Source organism: Sphaerodactylus townsendi, linkage group LG15 (assembly GCF_021028975.2).
Source record: "Sphaerodactylus townsendi isolate TG3544 linkage group LG15, MPM_Stown_v2.3, whole genome shotgun sequence".
Classification (NCBI taxonomy): Eukaryota; Metazoa; Chordata; class Lepidosauria; order Squamata; family Sphaerodactylidae; genus Sphaerodactylus; species Sphaerodactylus townsendi.
In genome coordinates this window covers 19105020-19124004 of record NC_059439.1, presented here as the reverse complement: position 1 = coordinate 19124004, position 18985 = coordinate 19105020, and the positions used below count along the sequence as shown (strand labels likewise).

General features: G+C 49.1%; 1 protein-coding gene across 2 annotated transcripts in view; it reads right to left on the bottom strand.

The window, feature by feature from the left end:
• The window catches only part of POLD1 (DNA polymerase delta 1, catalytic subunit), a 28912-nt gene extending 11150 nt beyond the window's left edge, over positions 1–17762 (bottom strand). For both annotated transcript variants that reach the window (XR_007246270.1, XM_048518009.1), the window contains exons 1-17: positions 17607–17762; positions 16407–16621; positions 15608–15721; positions 13969–14109; positions 13747–13872; positions 13459–13627; positions 12676–12790; positions 11581–11693; positions 10472–10652; positions 9249–9353; positions 6733–6873; positions 6477–6587; positions 5434–5625; positions 4541–4629; positions 3314–3430; positions 2148–2261; positions 550–697 (exon numbers count right to left, since the gene is read on the bottom strand). Coding sequence is in view for 1 of the 2 variants with exons in the window: in XM_048518009.1 (XP_048373966.1) it covers positions 550–697; positions 2148–2261; positions 3314–3430; positions 4541–4629; positions 5434–5625; positions 6477–6587; positions 6733–6873; positions 9249–9353; positions 10472–10652; positions 11581–11693; positions 12676–12790; positions 13459–13627; positions 13747–13872; positions 13969–14109; positions 15608–15721; positions 16407–16611 (2181 nt within the window). In the remaining variant the exon portion in view is untranslated. The remainder of the gene's footprint in view (positions 1–549; positions 698–2147; positions 2262–3313; positions 3431–4540; positions 4630–5433; positions 5626–6476; positions 6588–6732; positions 6874–9248; positions 9354–10471; positions 10653–11580; positions 11694–12675; positions 12791–13458; positions 13628–13746; positions 13873–13968; positions 14110–15607; positions 15722–16406; positions 16622–17606) is intronic.
• Between the last annotated feature and the right edge of the window lie 1223 nt (positions 17763–18985).

The following is an 18985-nucleotide window of genomic DNA, read 5'->3' as shown; positions in this document are numbered from 1 at the left end:
GAGAGTTTGGATTTATATCCCCCCTTTCTCTCTTGTAGGAGACTCAAAGGGGCTTAAACTTCTTGAAAACACTTGGCGGGAGCCAGAAAAAATGGCAGCCATAGCACCCACGGATACCACGCCGGGGACCCTGCCTTGGAGAGATCTATCCCCTGTGTATTTTTCTAACGTTCCGACAAATAATCTAGCGGCTTGTGGTTGCGAATTCCACAAAGTTAATGATGCGTCATGCGAAGCGGCTACTTCCTTTTGTTTGTCCTCCTCCCTGATCCAGTGTTAAAATGTTTGTTTGTTGGTTTTTCTTTACGATACTTCATAAATCACACACAACCACAAGCGGACAGTGAGGTATGGCCAAAGACTGGCCGCAGGAATGTGCTCCGTCAGCTTGAGTGACAGTAAAGTGAAGGATAACTTAAGCTGCCGCCCAATTTGCCCTCTGCCAACCGATTATCGGGTGGGGGGGCAGCAATAGCAGCTTCCCCCAGCCCAGGGACAATAGTTTGTGTTTCAGGATGCTACGACTCAAAAAAGGGAGGCCAAGCTCACCTGCGAGATCTCCAGGCACGGCAGCTTGCCCACCTGGGCGCCAGTGAAGCCGTAAACAGAGTTGGCGCTGACCTTCAGGGCTAGCTGCCGCCCGTCTAACACCTGGCGCTTGAACGGATCGGTCTCCCGCTGGAGCTCTCCCTTGGCCCTAAGACATTGGGGACAAAGAGGGAAGATCAGAGAGTGGGGTGGAGTATCCATGCGTCTTCCTGCTCACCTGTAAAGTCTGGTAGGGGCCTATTTTTTAAAAAAAAACCCAAAAAAGAAGGCATGAGGAGTGCAAGGTACAATTATCTAACTCACTCGTGTTATGATGAGCCAGTTCAAGGTGATTTAATAAAAAGAATGGGACCGCGTGCTGCCCTACTGTACACACCGTGTGTTATTTATGCTTGCCATTATGTATTACTCTGCTCTCGTTCACTTGTTATCTACCCACGTAATTCCATTTTTTGGCATGGTTAATGTACAAGCTCTAGTGGCAGAGCAGATGGATTCTAATCTGGAGAACCGGGTTTGATTCCCCACTCCTCCACCTGAGTGATCTGGTGAACCAGATGTGTTTCCGCACTCCTAAATTCCTGCTGGGTGACCTTGTGCTAGTCACAGATCCTCTCAGAACTCTCTCAGCCCCACCTACCTCACAAGGTGTCTGTTGTGGGGAGAGGAAGAGAAAGGAGCTTGTAAGCCACCTTGAGTCTCCTTAAAGGAGAGAAAGGTGGGGTATAAATCCAAACTCCTCCTCCTCTTCTTTCTTCTAATACTTATGTTTTGTTTTCAGGTTTCTGTAATCCCAGCCCTATCACTTTGCTTATCAAATGACTGAATCTACTGACTGCATTGACTTACGCTGTGTATTCTGCCTCAAATGAGAAAGGCGGACTATAAACAGCACACACAAATAAATAACTAGATTCCATCTTCTTGTCACACTCACCAGCCAAAAGCTCAAGTGTTCCAGTTTACAGTCCTAGCCAGAAAATGCAACCCTCTTTTTAAAATCTCTCTTCCTCTTCCCATCCCTTCCAACCAGCCATAAGTTCAAGTCCCTCCTTGCTTCTCCTTAAATCTTTACTGAGGAACCCAGAAACCCCTGGCCCTATTCCTCAGCACAGAGAATTCTGGGTCTTACATACAAACATTCAAATCAGTCTTAGATGCAGCCAAACAATCAGCTCATCGAGATCAGCCCCGTCCAGGACAACAAGTGGCACATACAGATCTCTTTTAATCCTTTTACTGGCAAGCCTATTCACTGGGGGGTGCTGGGGACTGAGGGCAAAATGCGTGGGCTTTACTACTTAGATATGGCTTAGCCTGCTCGTTCCTATCACTTTAAGATCCACAGGTGTCCCCCACTGCAGGGGCGTACCACCCAGGGGGACATATGGGCCAAATGTCCCTGGGCTGCAGCCATTTAGTCACGGGGGGGATTACCCCCCACAACCTTCCTCCTTCCCCCGGGTCCATACACTGACTTCAAGACAAGTAATGTTGTTTGGTCGTGGTGAGGGACGGTGGCGACCCAAAAGGGGGGGCGGAAAACTTTTGTACTGGGCTATATTTTCCCAAGATATGCGTTTGCCCCACTGAATCACCTCTTGCGGGCTGCCAACAAGTTCTCCAAGATTTCAGGCAGCAGCCCTTTGCGAACAGACGCCTTCACAAAGCGGTCCCCGGTCGGGGTGCGGATGAACTGCTCTGGTGACAGCCTAGAACGGAAAGGCGACATTCGATTGGAGGGCAGGCAGGCCGGGAGTCTTGCCACCTATTATACATCTTCATCCCTATCTCCAATTATACATCTTCATCCCTATCTCCAATGGCTCCTTTCTTCTTAACATCCCATATTTAAGCAGCAACAGCATCCTTCCAATTCCCATTAATCCCATCCCACTGAGATCCTTGGAGCTTGCAGATTATCCCACAGGATATCTGGGGAGACGGTTTTCAAATGCTGAAATGTTTCAAAAGGTGTTGGTTCTTTTCTTGCTGTTTTGTGGATTGCCCAAAGATTTTACAATTCTGGGGGAAAGTCTTAATTGAAATACAGACATGGCAGGATATAAGATGTCATTAAGACAGTTTCAGTCGAAAGGGCAGATCATAAAATGCTACCCAAAGTCAGACTGCAGTAATTGCTCTGTTGTTGGCGGCTACTGAATTCCTAGTTGCAGCATTTTGGGAAAAGGTCAAAACACCTTCAATTTAAAAAAGGTATCTTAAGATTTGAAAGTTCTTGGCCTTGAATAAAAATATCTTCCCAGCTCAAAATTATCCATGATAAATTTTATACAACTAATTTCACAGATAGGCAGCTACCCTTTGTTGAATTCGTTGGGGTGGGGGTGGGGGGATGGAAATCTAAGCAGGAAATCCACAAAAGGCCTTGGAAATATAGCTCCATCCTGGTTGAACATAGTCAAATCTAGAATATTTTAAATATTTCAGACCCCACCCAAATTCTATGAGGTGTGACTCCACAAATACTCACAGATCCAAGTATGCCTAGTTTGAAACACTCCAGTTTATTGTCACTGCTGGTCCTTTCTTTGTGAGCAACACATTTTTTAAATTCATGCTCTTTATCATGCGTTTGTTATTATTGTCCATAAATATTGCTAATAAATAAAGCGTTGACAAAGCAAAAAACACAAACGTGACTTTCCCCCACAGTTTGACTTTGCTCCTCCCAACTCTGCGAGGTCAGAATAAAGCAACAACTAAAAGGTCCTTGACAACTAAAAGGTCCTCCGGCACTCACCCATAGCTCTCTACTGCCCCCTGTTGCAGCAGCGTGGTATAGCACAGGTTGTGCGCCATCATGATGGATGGGTACAGGGAAGAGAAGTCCAAGGTAGCAATGGGCACATCATAATAGCTAATGGGGTGTGGGTGGATGAGAAAAAGAGAGAGAGAAATAGGGGGAATCTGTCGTGTTCTTCCTCACTATCTTGTTATGGCTACCTGGATAGCTTATTCAGCCTGCCTGACTAACCCTAGAGAATCCATGTTCCAGCTCTGGCCTCCATCAATGCTCTTGTCCATTACTTTTCTTAATCTGTGAGGAGCTCAGGGGTGTGGTCATGCTTCCCCTTCTTCCATTATACCCTCACAACAACCCTGTAAAACAACCACTCTGTGAGTGATTGGGGCACAGGTGTCAAACTCGCGACCCTCCAGATGTTATGGACTACAGTTCCCATCATCCCGACAGGGGATGATGCTGGCAGGGGATGATGGGAACTGTAGTCCATAACATCTGGAGGGCCGCGAGTTTGACACCTATGGAAGGCTTTCCAGTCGGCTTCCACAGAAGAGTGGTGAGTTCTGTCCTTGCATGGTTCTTCTGCACTTCCACCACACTGTTTCTTGCCAAGTGAGGGCTTAACAAAAATCAGTCTTCCTGGCTCTGAGTTCCATATTGTGCTCCAGCTTATAAGAAACCACCCCGTGCCCTGAACCCAAAGCTACCTCAAGACCACTGTCCCTTCCCCTGTCTTCACAAGCGCCTTTCGGTTCCGCTCATGACATTAATCCATTTTCCCTTGCAGGGCACCCAGAACCCCACCTGTCCCCCGCTCCTGGCAGTACTTTTAAATGGGTCAGGCTCAGCCGATACGCACTGCAGGACAAGAAGAAACCTCGCCACCCTTGGCACCGACACAGGGTTATATACATATGCTAAAATGGGTGAATTCCACTTCACACGTGCCAATTGCACTTGCAAATTGCACCCTTAACACTTTTAACCAATGCAAATGGTTCTTTCTCCCATCCTGGACATTCCATAGGTATATATGTATACTCCACTTGCTTTACTACCATCAGATCCTCTGAAGATTCCAGCCACAGATGCAGGCAAAACATCAGAAGATGCTAGAACACGGCCATACAGCCCGGAAAACCCAAAACATCCTAGTGATTCTGGCTGCAACAGCCTTCAACAATACACGGTATAAGGTTTAACCTCTCCCCCAGCAGGCCTTACCCCTTCAGCGGCTCGATGACGGTTGCACCAGCGTAGTCTTCCCCGCCTTCTGATTTCACCACCGGCATCACCAGATCCTGCTTCATAGCCTTTGGGTGCAGAGAAAAGGCAGGTCTGAAGCCATCTCGCCACTCTCCCATAAACCATGATTTTATCCACGCCTGGGTCTGCCCCACTGCTCTCAGGGCTAACTGCCTATTGCACAGGTGTCAAACTCATGGCCCTCCAGATGTTATGAACTACAGTTCCCATCATCCCCTGCTAGCATGATTGTGACGGGGATGATGGGAACTGTAGTCCATAACATTTGGAGGGCCGTGAGTTTGACACCTAGATAGACCAGGGGCATCCAACTCATTTGTCATTAGGGCTGGATATTACATAAATGTGACTTAGTTTGGGCAGGGCCCTGGGTGGGTGGGTGTGGCTGCCTCAGCTGCCAAGCCCCCAGCGGACTTCCCAGCCCAAACTGGCACTGGTGGCGGCTACCGTATGGTGGCTACCTTATGGTGGACTCACCAGGCCAGGTCAGGAGAAGAAGAATCTGGATTTATATAGAATTCTCTCAGCCCCACCTCCTCACAAGGTGTCTGTTGTGGGGAGAGGAAGGGAAAGGAGCTTGTAAGCCTCTTTGAGTCTCCTTACAGGTGAGAAAGGTGGAGTATAAATATAAACTCTTATTATTATTATAAGAAAGCAGAATCGGCCTTCACTGCTGAGTCTCAGACACCCTGGAGCATAGGTGTCAAACTCACGGCCCTCCAGATGTTATGGACTACAGTTCCCATCATCCCCTGCCAGCAATGTGCTTTGACATCTATGCCCTGGAGTGTCCCCTGCATCCCCTCGCCTCCACTCTGCCTGTGTCTCTGTGATCCTCAGCTGCCCCTTACCTGTCTGAGGAGCTGCGAGACCACCTTGATCTGCTGCCCCCGTGCCAAGAGGTAGTTGAGAGGGACGCCGGTGACTCTTGCCATCTCCATGTAGTTGATGACGCACATGAGCTTCTCCAAGAGCCGCAGAGGCAAGTAGGCGTCCTTGAGGCAGTACACGGCCAGACGCCGCCGCGATTGGTCGGAACCATTCTGCAGAAGGGAAAGGGAAGGGAAAGCTGGCGGATTTTACATGCTGCAAAAAAACACCTCTCAAGCATTAGAACGAAAAGGAATCAGGTTAATAGGCTTCCCCAATTTTGTGCCTAGCAAATACTAACACAATTGGTGTGGTGTAGACATAAAGAGCAGATGGACTCTAATCTGGTAAACTGGGCTTGTTTCCCCACTCCTGCTCATGAAGTCTGCTGGGTGACCTTGGGCACAGTTCTCTCAGAACTTTCTCAGTCCCACCTATCTCACAAGGTGTCTGTCGTGAGGAGAGGAAGGGAAGGAGTTTGTAAGCTGCTTTGAGCCTTCTCAAAGGTTGAGAAAAGCAGGGCATCAATCCAAACTCCTCCTTCTCTTCTTCTTATGGGAGCAGGTGAAGACTGCTGCAGGAAAAAGGGGCGATCAAGGGCAGGTTAGTCGTACCAAACCAGTCACACAACTCATGGAGGCCAAATGGATGGGAATAAAAGCCATTAAATACATTTGTCCAATTGAGGCCCCTTCTGCACGGGCCAATAAACCCAGGCTAACCATGGTATAAAACCCATGTTGGGGGGGCGGGGGGCGGGGGGGAACTTCACATGGATCCTGCTCCCGAGTCCATCCCGTGTTTTCCCCCCAAACCCGGGTTTTTCAAGAATTCACACTATCAGCAATTTTTTAGTTTTAAACCAGCCGCTCACAAGGGAATGGCTGCCCCAGGAAGCACTTGCTTCCCAGTTTTTAAAGGTGCTCCCCACGCAGCTATGCAGCATGGGAGGTGAGTTGTTGTTTTTTTACAACGCGCACCTCCATGTGACGGCACAACAGTTGGTCAAGTTGCCCATCATTACCTGCAGGTCTGTGATGATGGAATGCTGCACGTCTTCCTTCTGTTCCTGCAGAAAGTGATAGCTGACGGCGTTCAGGGTGTAAGAGCGCAATTTGTAATCCCGCAGCAGGACCTGGGGGGAGGAGGGCCAATCTGTGACACTGATCAGCACGATACAGCAAATGAAATGCCGAGTCGGAACGCAGCCGTCGCCAGCCTCAGCTTCTACCTCTGTGGAATGGGACTGCCGATCGGCCACCTCCCACCCTCGACCTTACCTGAAGGAGATCAAACTGGATCCGGCCTTCCATGTTAATGACTTTGTTCTCCCGCCGGCCCATCTGCTTGGACTGGAAGGAAGAGTCGCGGATGACGGACTTGCGGGCGAAGATGCGGCCGAGGAAGGGGAAAATGGAGACCTGGGGATGCAGAAAAATGGATTGCGAGCGGACAAAAAGTGAAGCGAGGGAGGTTACAGACAGAACAAGAAGGGTCAGTGCTATCAGTCACAGACCAGGAAAGGGATTTGGGCATCTTAGTTCCATGGGAATGTCAACTCAATGCACGGCAGCTGTGAAAAAGGCAAACTCTATGCTGGGGATAATTAGGAAAGGAGTTGATAATATAACTGCAAGGATAGTCATGCCCTTATATAAAGCTGTGGTGTGACTGCACTTGGAGTACTGTGTTCAGTTCTGGTCGCCACATCTCAAAAAGGATATCGAAGAGATAGAAAAAGTGCAGAGAAGGGCAATGAGGATGATTGAAGGCTGCAGCGTTTGGGACTCTTTAGTTTGGAGAGGAGACGTCTGAGGGGGGATATGATTGAAGTCTATAAAATTATGCATGGGGTAGAAAATGTTGACAGAGAGACATTTTTCTCTCTTTCTCACAATACTAGAACCAGGGGGTATTCATTGAAAATGCTGGGGGGAAGAATTAGGACTAATAAAAGGAAACACTTCTTCACGCAACGTGTGATTGGTGTTTGGAATATGCTGCCACAGGAGGTGGTGATGGCCACTAACCTGGATAGCTGTAAAAAGGGCTTGGACAGATTTATGGAGGAGAAGTCAATCTATGGCTACCAATCTTGATCCTCCTTGATCTGAGATTGCAAATGCCTTAGCAAACCAGGTGCTCAGGAGCAGTAGCAGCAGAAGGCCATTGCTTTCACATCCTGCATGTGAGCTCCCAAAGGCACCTGGTGGGCCACTGCGAGTAGCAGAGAGCTGGACTAGATGGACTCTGGTCTGATCCAGCAGGCTAGTTCTTATGTTCTTATGAAGAGGCTGGAGAGAAGAGCCAGCGGGGGGGTGGGGGGTGGGGGTGGTAAGCGTCTCCACATGGGACACATCAGGTAGGGGTTGTGCAAGGAATCTGGATTGAGGGCTCCTAGAGCTGTGGTGGCGAACCTTTGGCACTCCAGATGTTATGGACTACAATTCCCATCAGCCCCTGCCAGCATGGCCAATTGGCCATGCTGGCAGGGGCTGATGGGGAATTGTAGTCCATAACATCTGGAGTGCCAAAGGTTCACCACCACGGTCCTAGAGAAAGCAGCAGGCGCCAGGAGTGCTGGGAAAATTCACCATGTAAAGTCTGATGTACTGAATGAACACAGGAGAGATACAAGATGATAAGCTTTTACGATTTGCTTGCCCTGCTGTGGTCTCCCTACCACTTTACCAAAAGGTAAGGCAGGGGCCCACCTTACTGAGGACTGTCAAGGTAAGGGAGACCTGGCAACTGGACCCCAGAGGTGCCTGCATCCCAGGCCACACACACAACGTTCAGGTTTTTCTGGTCTCTCCGTTTGGACGGGCAGGTGGTCACCTTGGCCATTTCTGGTTAGGTCCTCTTCCTTCCTCAACATCTCCTGGCAGGGAGGAGGTGGTCCATGACCACTCCTTGCCATCCAATCATTTTCTCCAGAATTGGTTGTGGTGGGTTTTTCCGGGCTGACTGGCCATGGTCTGGTGGATCTTGTTCCTAACGTTTCACCTGCATCTGTGGCTGGCATCTTCAGAGGTGTATCACAGAGGGAAATCCGTACACACTGTATCTGACTTCCCTCTGTGATACACCTCTGAAGATGCCAGCCACAGATGCAGGCGAAGCGTTAGGAACAAGATCCACCAGACCGGCCACAGCCCGAGGAGGAAACCCTACAACTCAGTTGAATCGACGTGAAAGCCTTCAACAATACATTCTCCAGAATTGTTTGGGAAGGGAATAAGCTGCACTGTTTTTGTTATGTTAGGCTTCTTGTTGCTAAATGAGGTTGCTGTTTGGGGTATTTTTTAGTGAGCTAAGATGTTCTAGATTCCTCACTTTTTAATAAAGCTATCACTCTGATTTTTGGAGGGAAGGGGGGATGTTTATACACGCACACTGAGAGCCAACACAGTGTAGCAATTAAGAATAGCGGGCTTTAATCTGGAGAACCGGGTTTGATTCCTCACTCTGCCACATGAGCGGCGGACTCTTATCTGGTGATTTGTTTTCCTGCTCCTATGCATGAAGCCTACTGGATGATTGTGGGAGTTCTCTCAGAACTCTCAGTTCCATCTTCCTCATCTGTCTGCTGTGGGGGGAAGAAGGGAAAGGCGTTTGGAAGCCACCTTGAGTCTCCTTGCAGGAGAGAAAGGTGGGATGCAAATCCAAACTCTCCCTCTTTTCCAACACTCACTGTGCTACTGTTGTTCATTATTGTTTTATTGACTGGTTATTAGGTGCTTGGAACGCCGGCGTTCATTGTTTGTAAAACAAACAAAAATGCAGTGGGGTTTACCTTGAGGGTTTGGGCACGGTTAATGAGATACGGAAGGTCAAAGTTCTGGATGTTGTAACCGGTGATGACGTCAGGGTCCACAATTCGTATGAATTCAGCCCAGGCCTGGAAGAAAAATGGCGGGAAAAAACCCTCGACACTAAAACCTCCATTCCTTTTCGCCCTCCTCCTTCCACGCTCCAGGGATAGGGCTCAAAAACCATCTTAGACAAATGACTTCATTCCAGGTCCTGCCTGGCCCTGTCCAAGGAAACAGAGGGTGTTTTTGAAAGACTCAGCAAACAACGTGTTAAGATCTTCAGCAAAAGGATCTTGAAGACTAAGGCTGTGTGGATGCTCCTACACTGGCAATAAAATGCTGGTTAGAAATAAGCGTCGTCTCAACACAGAAGGGACCTTTTCTCTTGGAAATCCTTGTAATTGATGGCATTAAAAGCCTCAACAAGCCAGGTTTGGAGAGTTTGGAGAGTCTCTGAGGCCGGCACCCTCTTTCTTGGCTCTAGTGGCACGACCAAGAGAAGCACCAAAAATGGGTGAGAGCAGCCGTGAGCCTCGCTGTAAGTCGCACCTCGTCAATGATTGTTATTAGACAATTATGTGCTGTTTGAAATATTTCTAGAGTAGGTGGGGTGTGTACTTTCATCCCATCCCCCCCCCCCCCCGACTCTTTCTCACCCAGGCCAAATAAGCCCAGCTCCCTCCAGAATTCCTAGGGAGACTTTAATTTCCCCATAATCCCCAATTGGCTGCCTTCATCCATGTTTCTCAGGGATGGGACAGGCAACTGAGTTCTCTGGTAGCAGGAAAATGCTTTACATGTTTGGGTAAGAGCCACACACACACATGTCATTCCCAGAGCCTTTTTCAGTTCATGCGAGGTATTTATTTTATTCCATTTGTACCCCACTTGCTCTGACCGAGCAGCAAATGGGGAAATTGACTGCAGCGTCCAACAAAGGGCTCCAAATGATGCACTCCTGACAAAACAGCCATAAAAGTAATCCTTTATCAAAAGCTTGAGCTCAGAAGTTCACCTAGTTCTGTAGCAACCTGAAGATAGGGAAGTTCTGCTAAGTTCATTACGCGTAAAGCTTTTACAGTTTTCATAACATCACATAGTTACTAGGGAAGAACCACCGGGGATGCTGTGATCGTGCCCTGGTTCTCCACACCTTAGCTTGCTTCTGCCCCCCACCCCCACCCCCACTGATTTCCTATTTTACCTTCAGCAGCTCATCCTCTTTGGAGAAACAGAGCACCTGGGAGCCCACAATAGAGGCGCAGCTCTGCAAGGTGAAGACGTTGCGCACGAAAGGATCCTTCTCCCCCTGGCGCAGGACCATGTTGGCGATCTGGATCACCGGATCCTTTTCTGGTTCAGGAAAAATACCTGAGCGGCGACACAGGACGGAAGGGGGTTAACCCAAAAGCTGAAGGTGCCTTCAACAGAAGCAGGGCGGGCATGAACTTAGTAGCTTAATGGCAAAGCCATTAGCTTGTTCACTTAGAATAAATGCGCTTCAAGGCGTAACCTCTGAAGCTACATCTTGTCACTGGTGAGAAGTCTTAGGACTGATGAGAGGTGCCCTTGCCAATGATAACACAGTGCACAAATTGATCACAGTTTGTTGTTGTTAAACACACCGTGTTAATGAACATGCTTAATATCCTCAAAAGAAGAAGAGTTTGGATTTATATCCCCCCTTTCTCTCCTGCAAGGAGACTCAAAGGGGCTTATAATCTCCTTTCCCTTCCCCCCCAGCAAACATCCTATGAGGTGGGTGGGGCTGAGAGAGAGCTCTGAAGAACTGTGACTAGCCCAATGTCACCCAGCTGGCATGTACTGGAGTTAACAAACTAATCTGGTTCACCGGATAAGCCCCCACAGCTCAAGTGGCAGAGTGGGGAATCGAACCCGGTTCTCCAGATTAGAGTGCACCTGCTCTTAACCGCTACCCCACGCTGGCTCTCCTATGGTCTATGTGGTTGGTATCAGCTACAGCAGTCTTGCAGCTAGTCACTCCCTCAGCAAATGGGTCAGTTCCTGCCAGGCAAGCAGCCTGCCAGAGACCCTGGAACAGACATCCTGGGATTCATTTTCACTTCTCTGCAAGGCTGGCTGAAGCGAGAGCCATTTCAGAGCTAAATGCCCTCGCCAGCCAGCAGTTCTGTTCTCAGGCAATTTCAAGGCTTTAAAGGGCTATTTGAAGGCTTTAAAACAGTGATGCACTTTGGACCTTTGAAGAATAGCAGTACTCAGAGTCAACCATCTTCACAGCACAGTTCAAATTTCACCACACCACCTAGTTCCCTCAAGTTTCCCATTGCTAGGTCAATGTCAAAACTGAGTATCTGCATGGGCGATGGCTGCCACTTTCTCCCTTCTGGTGGGTGGCTAATGAAATCCATCCAGGCCACATCAGCCTCCAGCTGACAGAGCGACACCTACGGAGGGGAGAGACAAGGCAGAAATCAATGAGATGCATGTCCCTGCAACCCTCATCAAGACTGGTCTTCCATTCTTTATGAGAGCCAGAGTGGGGCAGCAGTTAGAAGAAGAGTTTGGATTTATACCCCACCTTTCTCTCCTGTAAGGAGACTCAAGGGGGCTTACAAGCCCCTTTCCCTTCCTCTCCCCACAACTGTAAGGAGGGTGGGGCTGACAGAGTTCCGAAGAACTCTGACTAGCCCAAAGTCACCCAACAGGAACGTAGGGGTGCGGACACACATCTGGTTCACCAGATAAGCCTCCGCCACTGAGGTGAAGTCGGGAATCAAACCCGGTTCTCCAGATTAGAATCCACCTTCTCTTAACCACTGGTTCTCAGGAGCAGGTGGTTCTTAACCGCTGGTTCTCAGGAGCTGGTGGACTCTAATCTGCAGAACCAGGTTTAGGATTTGGATGGATGACCTCCAAGGAATACCAGGGTCATGATGGAGAGGCAGGCAATAGCAAACCACCTCCAAACATCTTTTACCTTTAAAACTCTACAGGATTGCCATAAGTCAGATGTGATTTTATGGCACACACAATGTTTTAAAGACAGTGGTGCGTACCCGACACATTCCACTCAACAAAGCTTGACGTCTTCCTCCAACAGAAGCTCTTCCTTCGACAAAAAACTACTTGGAGGGAAGCTCTAGACTCTACTGCGTGGAATGGTAGGACACAGGACATTGCCTGATCTGAAACAGCCTCGGTAAAGAACATCAGTGTTGTTTATGGAAAACGTTTGCCTCCTCAATCATTTAAACCTCCTCCTGGTTGCATTTAATAATTCAAATGTTAACGTTTAATATTGTATTGCTATCATCTTTAGTAACTTTTGCTCTACTGGCCCTTTTAAGGGTTGGTCGGTCGTGCTTTGCTTGATTCTAACATTGTCACTTTGTTGTACTGTTGCTTCTATTGGTCATTTGTTGGCACCTTGGGCGGGTTCTCCTTGTTGGATTCCCCGGCGGGTTGTTCCGGCCTCAAGCGGTATTTGCCAGCCGGCAACTCAATCCAGTTGCAGCCGACGATGTCCTGGTCCACCATGAACCTGAATGGGAGACATATGTTGGATTTGAGGGAAATGAGAAGAGTCGGGGCTTGACAATTCCCTTTTTTCCTCCTATGGGCCAGCTTCGAATATAGGGCAGTGACAGGATTGAGGGAGGGCAGATCAGAAACATGAGAACTGTCACCATGTCCCCCATGGAAGCCAATGCTCATAGTTCTCCATCCAATGTGCTGGACCTCCACTTCCAGCTTTACAAGGTTATCCATACAAAACGGCACATGAAAACGCACATAATAACCATCTGTTTGGCCCTCCCACCCCATTTTAGTTGTCTCAAAATGCCAAGTGTTTCCAAGCAGCCATAGGACTAGGCCCGTGGTGGCGAACCTTTGGCACTCCAGATGTTATGGACTACAATTCCCATCAGCCCCTTCCAGCATGGCCAATTGGCCATGTTGGCAGGGGCTGATGGGAATTGTAGTCCATAACTTCTGGAGTGCCAAAGGTTCGCCACCACTGGACTAGGCCCTTTGTCAAAACGGCAAGATACATCTATGTCCGGGGTCTGCATGGCAGGGACTGATGGGAATTGTAGTCCATGAACATCTGGAGAGCCGCAGGTTGCAGACCCCTGATCTATGTAGAGCCCTGCTGCTGAGAACAGCAGGATTAGGAGAGAAGCCACCCGACCCAAGAGGGAACTCTACCTGATCTCAAAGTCAATGTTAGACTCGAAGGCTTGATAGTTGTGTGTCCCCAACGCTCCACACCGCAGCCCTTGTTCCAGCAGTCTCTTGGCTGGGGCAATCAGCCGGGGCAACGCCATTGTAATTTTCAGGTAGGGTAGGAGATGTTGCCCGTGGTAGCCGTACATGTCTAAGGCAGGGGAAAGCAATTTTAGCATGGACTGGCAACGGACAAGATGCTGACACTTCAGAGTACAGCAGCCACCCCAAATCTAGGAACCGTGATCAAGAGGGTACCCGCACACTCACTTTGCTTGTTGCAAATTTCCACCGCCAAAACAGCCTGACTCAAACCATCCTTGTTAGACCGCATGTCCCGTAGGACAGCTGTGTTCAGCTCCCGCTGGAAATCAGACAGGTGCGTCGCTTGGAAGCCTGGGAGGAAAATTGACAGGGAGGGGTAGGAGGGAACGATCAGTGGGAACAGCGAAGAAGCCCGGGGCCTCCCTTTACTGCATTGCCCCAACTCACCATTCGGGGCAGGCACATAGAAATAAGGGGCAAAGCCATGAATATGGCAGCAGACGCTGTTGCCGGTCGTGGTGACACCAAACATCCGCAGCACCGGAACTGGACCCTGGGTGGATCCTGGGAACCCAGGCATGTGAGAACCTGTCTCCAAAACAGCAGAAGACAATATAAATTGATGACCACTTGTCATCCCTGCAAACACTGGTATCAGTGCCATTTAATATCTGCATAATCCTGTAAATAATCAAAAATATCAATTGCATGTGCTGAGGGTTAGATGGGTAGGAGTGCAAACGTGAAGACCATGCGCCTGACATCAAACAGGGCTACGGTTTCTGCTACGCTAATGTGCTTCCTTGAAACGCGGCTCTTGCTGCCTTGCTGCCTTTGGAGCAGCAGTGGCGTAGGAGGTTAAGAGCTCGTGTATCTAATCTGGAGGAAGCGGGTTTGATTCCCAGCTCTGCCACCTGAGCTGTGGAGGCTTATCTGGGGAATTCAGATTAGCCTGTGCACTCCCACACACGCCAGCTGGGTGACCTTGGGCTAGTCACAGCTTCTCGGAGCTCTCTCAGCCCCACCTACCTCACAGGGTGTTTGTTGTGAGGGGGGAAGAGCAAGGAAATTGTAAGCCCCTTTGAGTCTCCTGCAGGAGAGAAAGGGGGGATATAAATCCAAACTCTTCTTCTTCTTTGTGCTTTGTTAACCTGTAGTACGTAAATTGTGCCCAAACACCAGTTGGGCTGACACCCCTCCTGCCAGCTTGAGAATGAACGGTTGTCACTTTTTTGCTTTGTATTGTTTTGCTTTGATGTTTCTGGGGACGGACGGAAGGAAGGGGGGGACCTGGGGAAACCTTTAGGGCATAGGTGTCAAACTCGTGGCCCTCCAGATGTTATGATGCTGGCAGGGGATGATGGGAACTGTAGTCCATAACATCTGGAGGACCGCGAGTTTGACACCTGTGCTTTAGGGCATTAAAAGGGATGCTAGAAGAGCCAATGTTTAGAATTGGCTTCTTCTAGGCCAGGGGTAGGGAACCTGCGGCTCTCCAGATGTTCAGGAACTACAATTCCCATCAGCCCCTTTCAGCATGGCCAATTGGCCATGCTGAAAGGGGCTGATGGGAATTGTAGTTCCTGAACATCTGGAGAGCCGTAGGCCATGCTGCTGTCTACCAATAAAGACTTCTGACTGTAATCATTGAGTCCGATATTGGTCCAGGTCCACCTTCCCCTGACATCCACCTCCTCCCCCCACCTTCAAATGAAGCCAATCTTTCTTTAAGGTTCTGTGCAGGTATTTCCAAAGACACCTCCTTAAAAGTTTCCTAATGACCCATCAATCAGAGAAACAACATTACAGTCTTTCTGGGGAATTCCAGGGCTTGTTCCCTATAGCAAGCAACACTATGGACACTGTGGGGCTATTGTAGCTTCCAAAAGCCCCAACCCAAGAATAGTTTCAGACTTCCCCTCCAGGAGCAGAGAGCTATTGTTTATCAAGGGGGAGGGAATGATTTAATTCCCTAAACATTTTACAGAAGGAAGAAGGGAACTAGGGTTTCTTGGGACCCGGCTCTCCTCCCCCGCCCTGTCACCTCCTTCCCGGCCTTCTCACCTCAACCTTCTGAAAGACTCACCCACATAATAATCTAGATCCACTTGCTGGAAACACAAAGCATCCTCTTTGGGGTTCATTTTGGGAAGTGGCGGTCTCTGCCACTTGGGATTCCGCACCGACGAGATGAGATTACCTTTGGAGAAATCCAGATCAAGCATGAGCATTCACCTTCACCCTGAATAATTAAGGTTTTTGTCCTCCCAAGTCATTCAGTCTGTTGGCTGGAAAGATCCCCCCACCATACACACACAAGAAGGATATTGACAAGCTGGAACGGGTCCAGAGGAGGGCAACCAAAAGGGTAAAAGATCTGGAATCCATGCCCTACGAGGAGAGACTTAGGGAGCTGGGGATGTTTACTTTGGTGAAGAGAAGGTTAAGAGGTGACATGACAGCCATGTTTAGATATCTGAAGGGATGTCAGGTTGGTGAGGGAGCAAACTTGTTTTCTGCTGCTCCAGCTAGACCAGGAGTCATGGGTTCAAGGTGAAGGAAAAGAGATTCCACCTAAATATCAGAAAGAACTTCCTGACAGTAAGGGCTGTTCCACAATGGAACACAGAGTGTGGTGGAGTCTCCTTCTTTGGAGGTTTTTATACAGAGGCTGGATGGCCATCTGTCAGCAGTGCTTTGATTGTGTGTTCCTGCATTACCGGGGGTTGGACTTGATGGCCCCTGTGGTCTTTTCCGACTCTATGATTCTATGAAAACCCACCTATACTTTGACAGCACAGGTTTAACAGCACTTTCCCTAGTGGTCCTGCTGCTTTGTAAGGCCACTCCTGAGCTCCTTCCTATTTGGCACCCATCTGTCTCACCTAGAGGGACAGCATCAGAAGTCCCCTGGGCTTCCTTCGCTTCCAGAGCCATCTCGGCTTCCATCTCATCCAGAAAAGCCAGCTCCTCTTCAAACTGTGAGGGCCCATCATCTTCCCAATCTCCTCCACGAGGCTTCTTCCGTTGTGACGGAGTGGGCTCCCCCCCACCAGAGCCTCCGGCCGAAGCCTTCCGCTTGCTCTCCATCTTGGTGTTCCTGGGAACATGAGGGACGCCATCAATAACCAACAGGCACCAGCAGCCAACCATCCTCACTCAATCTATATCAAGCTCCTCCCCTGCCTTTGGTCACATGGAGAAGAATATGCCAACCCAGACCGGGACATCCAAACACACTGAAGCAGTATTTTGTATCCCAACTGCCTTTTTGTGTTCTCTCTGAACCCTCCCTCCTCAATGAGCTACCAACTGCCACCTTCCCCGGTCACAATACTAAACCAGAAACTACACATTTTGCAAACAATGAAGAAGAGTTTGGATTTATACCCCATCTTCCTCTCCTATAAGGAGACTCAAGATGGCTCACAAACTCCTTTCCTCTCCTCGCAATAGGCACCTTGTAAGGTAGGTGGGTTGCAAGAATTCCTAAGAACTGTCACTAGCCCGAGGTCACCTAGCAGGCTTCATGTGCAGAAGCGGGGAAACAAATCTGGTTCACCAAATAAGAGTCCGCCGCACGCTCAGTTCTGCAGATTAGAGGCCACCTGCTCTTGACTACTACACTACGCTATGCAGGCAGAAGGCCTGCATAACGAGAACAGGTAAATCAAAGGGCAAGTGATGGTGCTTAGTACTCAACTAGGTATTTCAAAGGAACAGATGAATCATTTCCCAATTTTTTAAAAAAATACTATAAAGCCTTATCTGAGGTTCTAAGGAGCAGCAGAGCCTGCTTAACCCCTTCCCGTCCTGCGATTTACCTGCTTAGAGCCTCTCTCCCACCTTTGTGCGCCCCCCAGTACAAATCAACCACTTACTGGAGTGCAGTTTGGGGCACGGGGGACAGAAAAGGCTCCTGATCCAGTAAATGACACTCCGCCCGTTTTCAAACAATCCCACCCCAAGGTGTGCCCTCCTGACCTCCCCTGCCCCATTTACACCCCACTGGGCCTGTAGTTTCTCCCCCCCCCCCACAACTAGCCTCTACCCAGTTGTCTCCGTCCCTCGTCCCCCAAACTTACCCTTTATTCAATTTCCCTGAGCCCTTAAGGGACCACAATTTCCACGAAGCCGTTAAGGGACCACTCACATCCCCCCTTGCCCCACAATCACACTGTATCCACCCGGCTAACACAACACACAGCTCAACACCCCCTACCCAGTCTCCCGCCAACAAGCTCAGGGGAGGACCCGGCTTCTTCCCCGCCCCTGGTTGCCATGCCAACCCTCTACTTATTGGCCACCCTTGCTCCTCCACGTGCTTCTCCTCCGCCCAGGGAGTGACGCAAAACTGAAGACTAGGTGAGCGACAGACTGCCCAAGCACGCATGCGTCTCCTTTCTGTTTTCGGGGCTACCGCTGCCATGTTTAAAGTGGGCTGTGAAAGGGCAGTCGATGTGCGCGTGCGCGGAGGGTAACGGATTTAGTGAGAGCTGTTCGGGTGTCTATGTGAAAGCTAGTACGAGCGCATGCGCAGTAAGGAATTGGCACTTTAGTGTGGGTTTGGGTAGGTGGTCTTAGATATTGAGAAAAGATTTGTTTGCTTCTGAGTAAATCCCCCTCTAGCAATAAGGAAAGGGATTAAACTATAGAGGCCAAGGAGCCTTGGGACTTAAATCTATCTGGCTTTTCAAAACAGAGTTACTATGTTTGTAATTGTTTCCTTTCCAAATTCTTTTGGAAGCCCTGAATATTTTGGATTGATGGGTCAAGCAACAGCTGCAAATCAGGAAAGGCAATGTTTGGCACCCCCTAAACAAAGGAAGTTGACAGGCTTTGAATATATTTTAACTAAATGTGAACAAAGCATAAACCAGAATACAGCAACTTGGCACCTGTTGAGAATATGGCTGTCTAGGGAATGCCAAAGATACAGACCATGGAGATGGCAGAGTGGACTTTACCATCTCAGACTGCAGAGATGATATTTTTCACAGATTCGCTGACACGGAAACCAGTCTTGAACTTGTTAAGGAATTCCAGGCCACTTACCCTTCAGGCCTTACTGGGAACTAGGCAGCCTTCCCTCACTTTAGAGTGCCCACTCCAACTTGGGAAATTCCTGACGGGTTGAGAGCTGCTGCCTAGAAAAAGAGCTCTGGACAACAGTTCCCATCACCCCCTGCCAGCATCATGCTGGCAGGGGATGATGGGAACTGTAGTCCATAACATCTAGAGGGCCGCGAGTTTGGCACCTATGCGTTAAGCGATAGAGTCTATCCTCCAAAACTGCCATTTCCTCCTGGAGTACAGATCTCCATCAGTACAGATCTCATCATCTGGAGTACAGATCTCATTATCTGGAGTACAGATCTCATCATCTGGAGTACAGATCTCATCATCTGGAGATCAACTGCCATTTTAGGAGAGCTCCAGGCCACACCTGGAGGTTGGAAAGCCT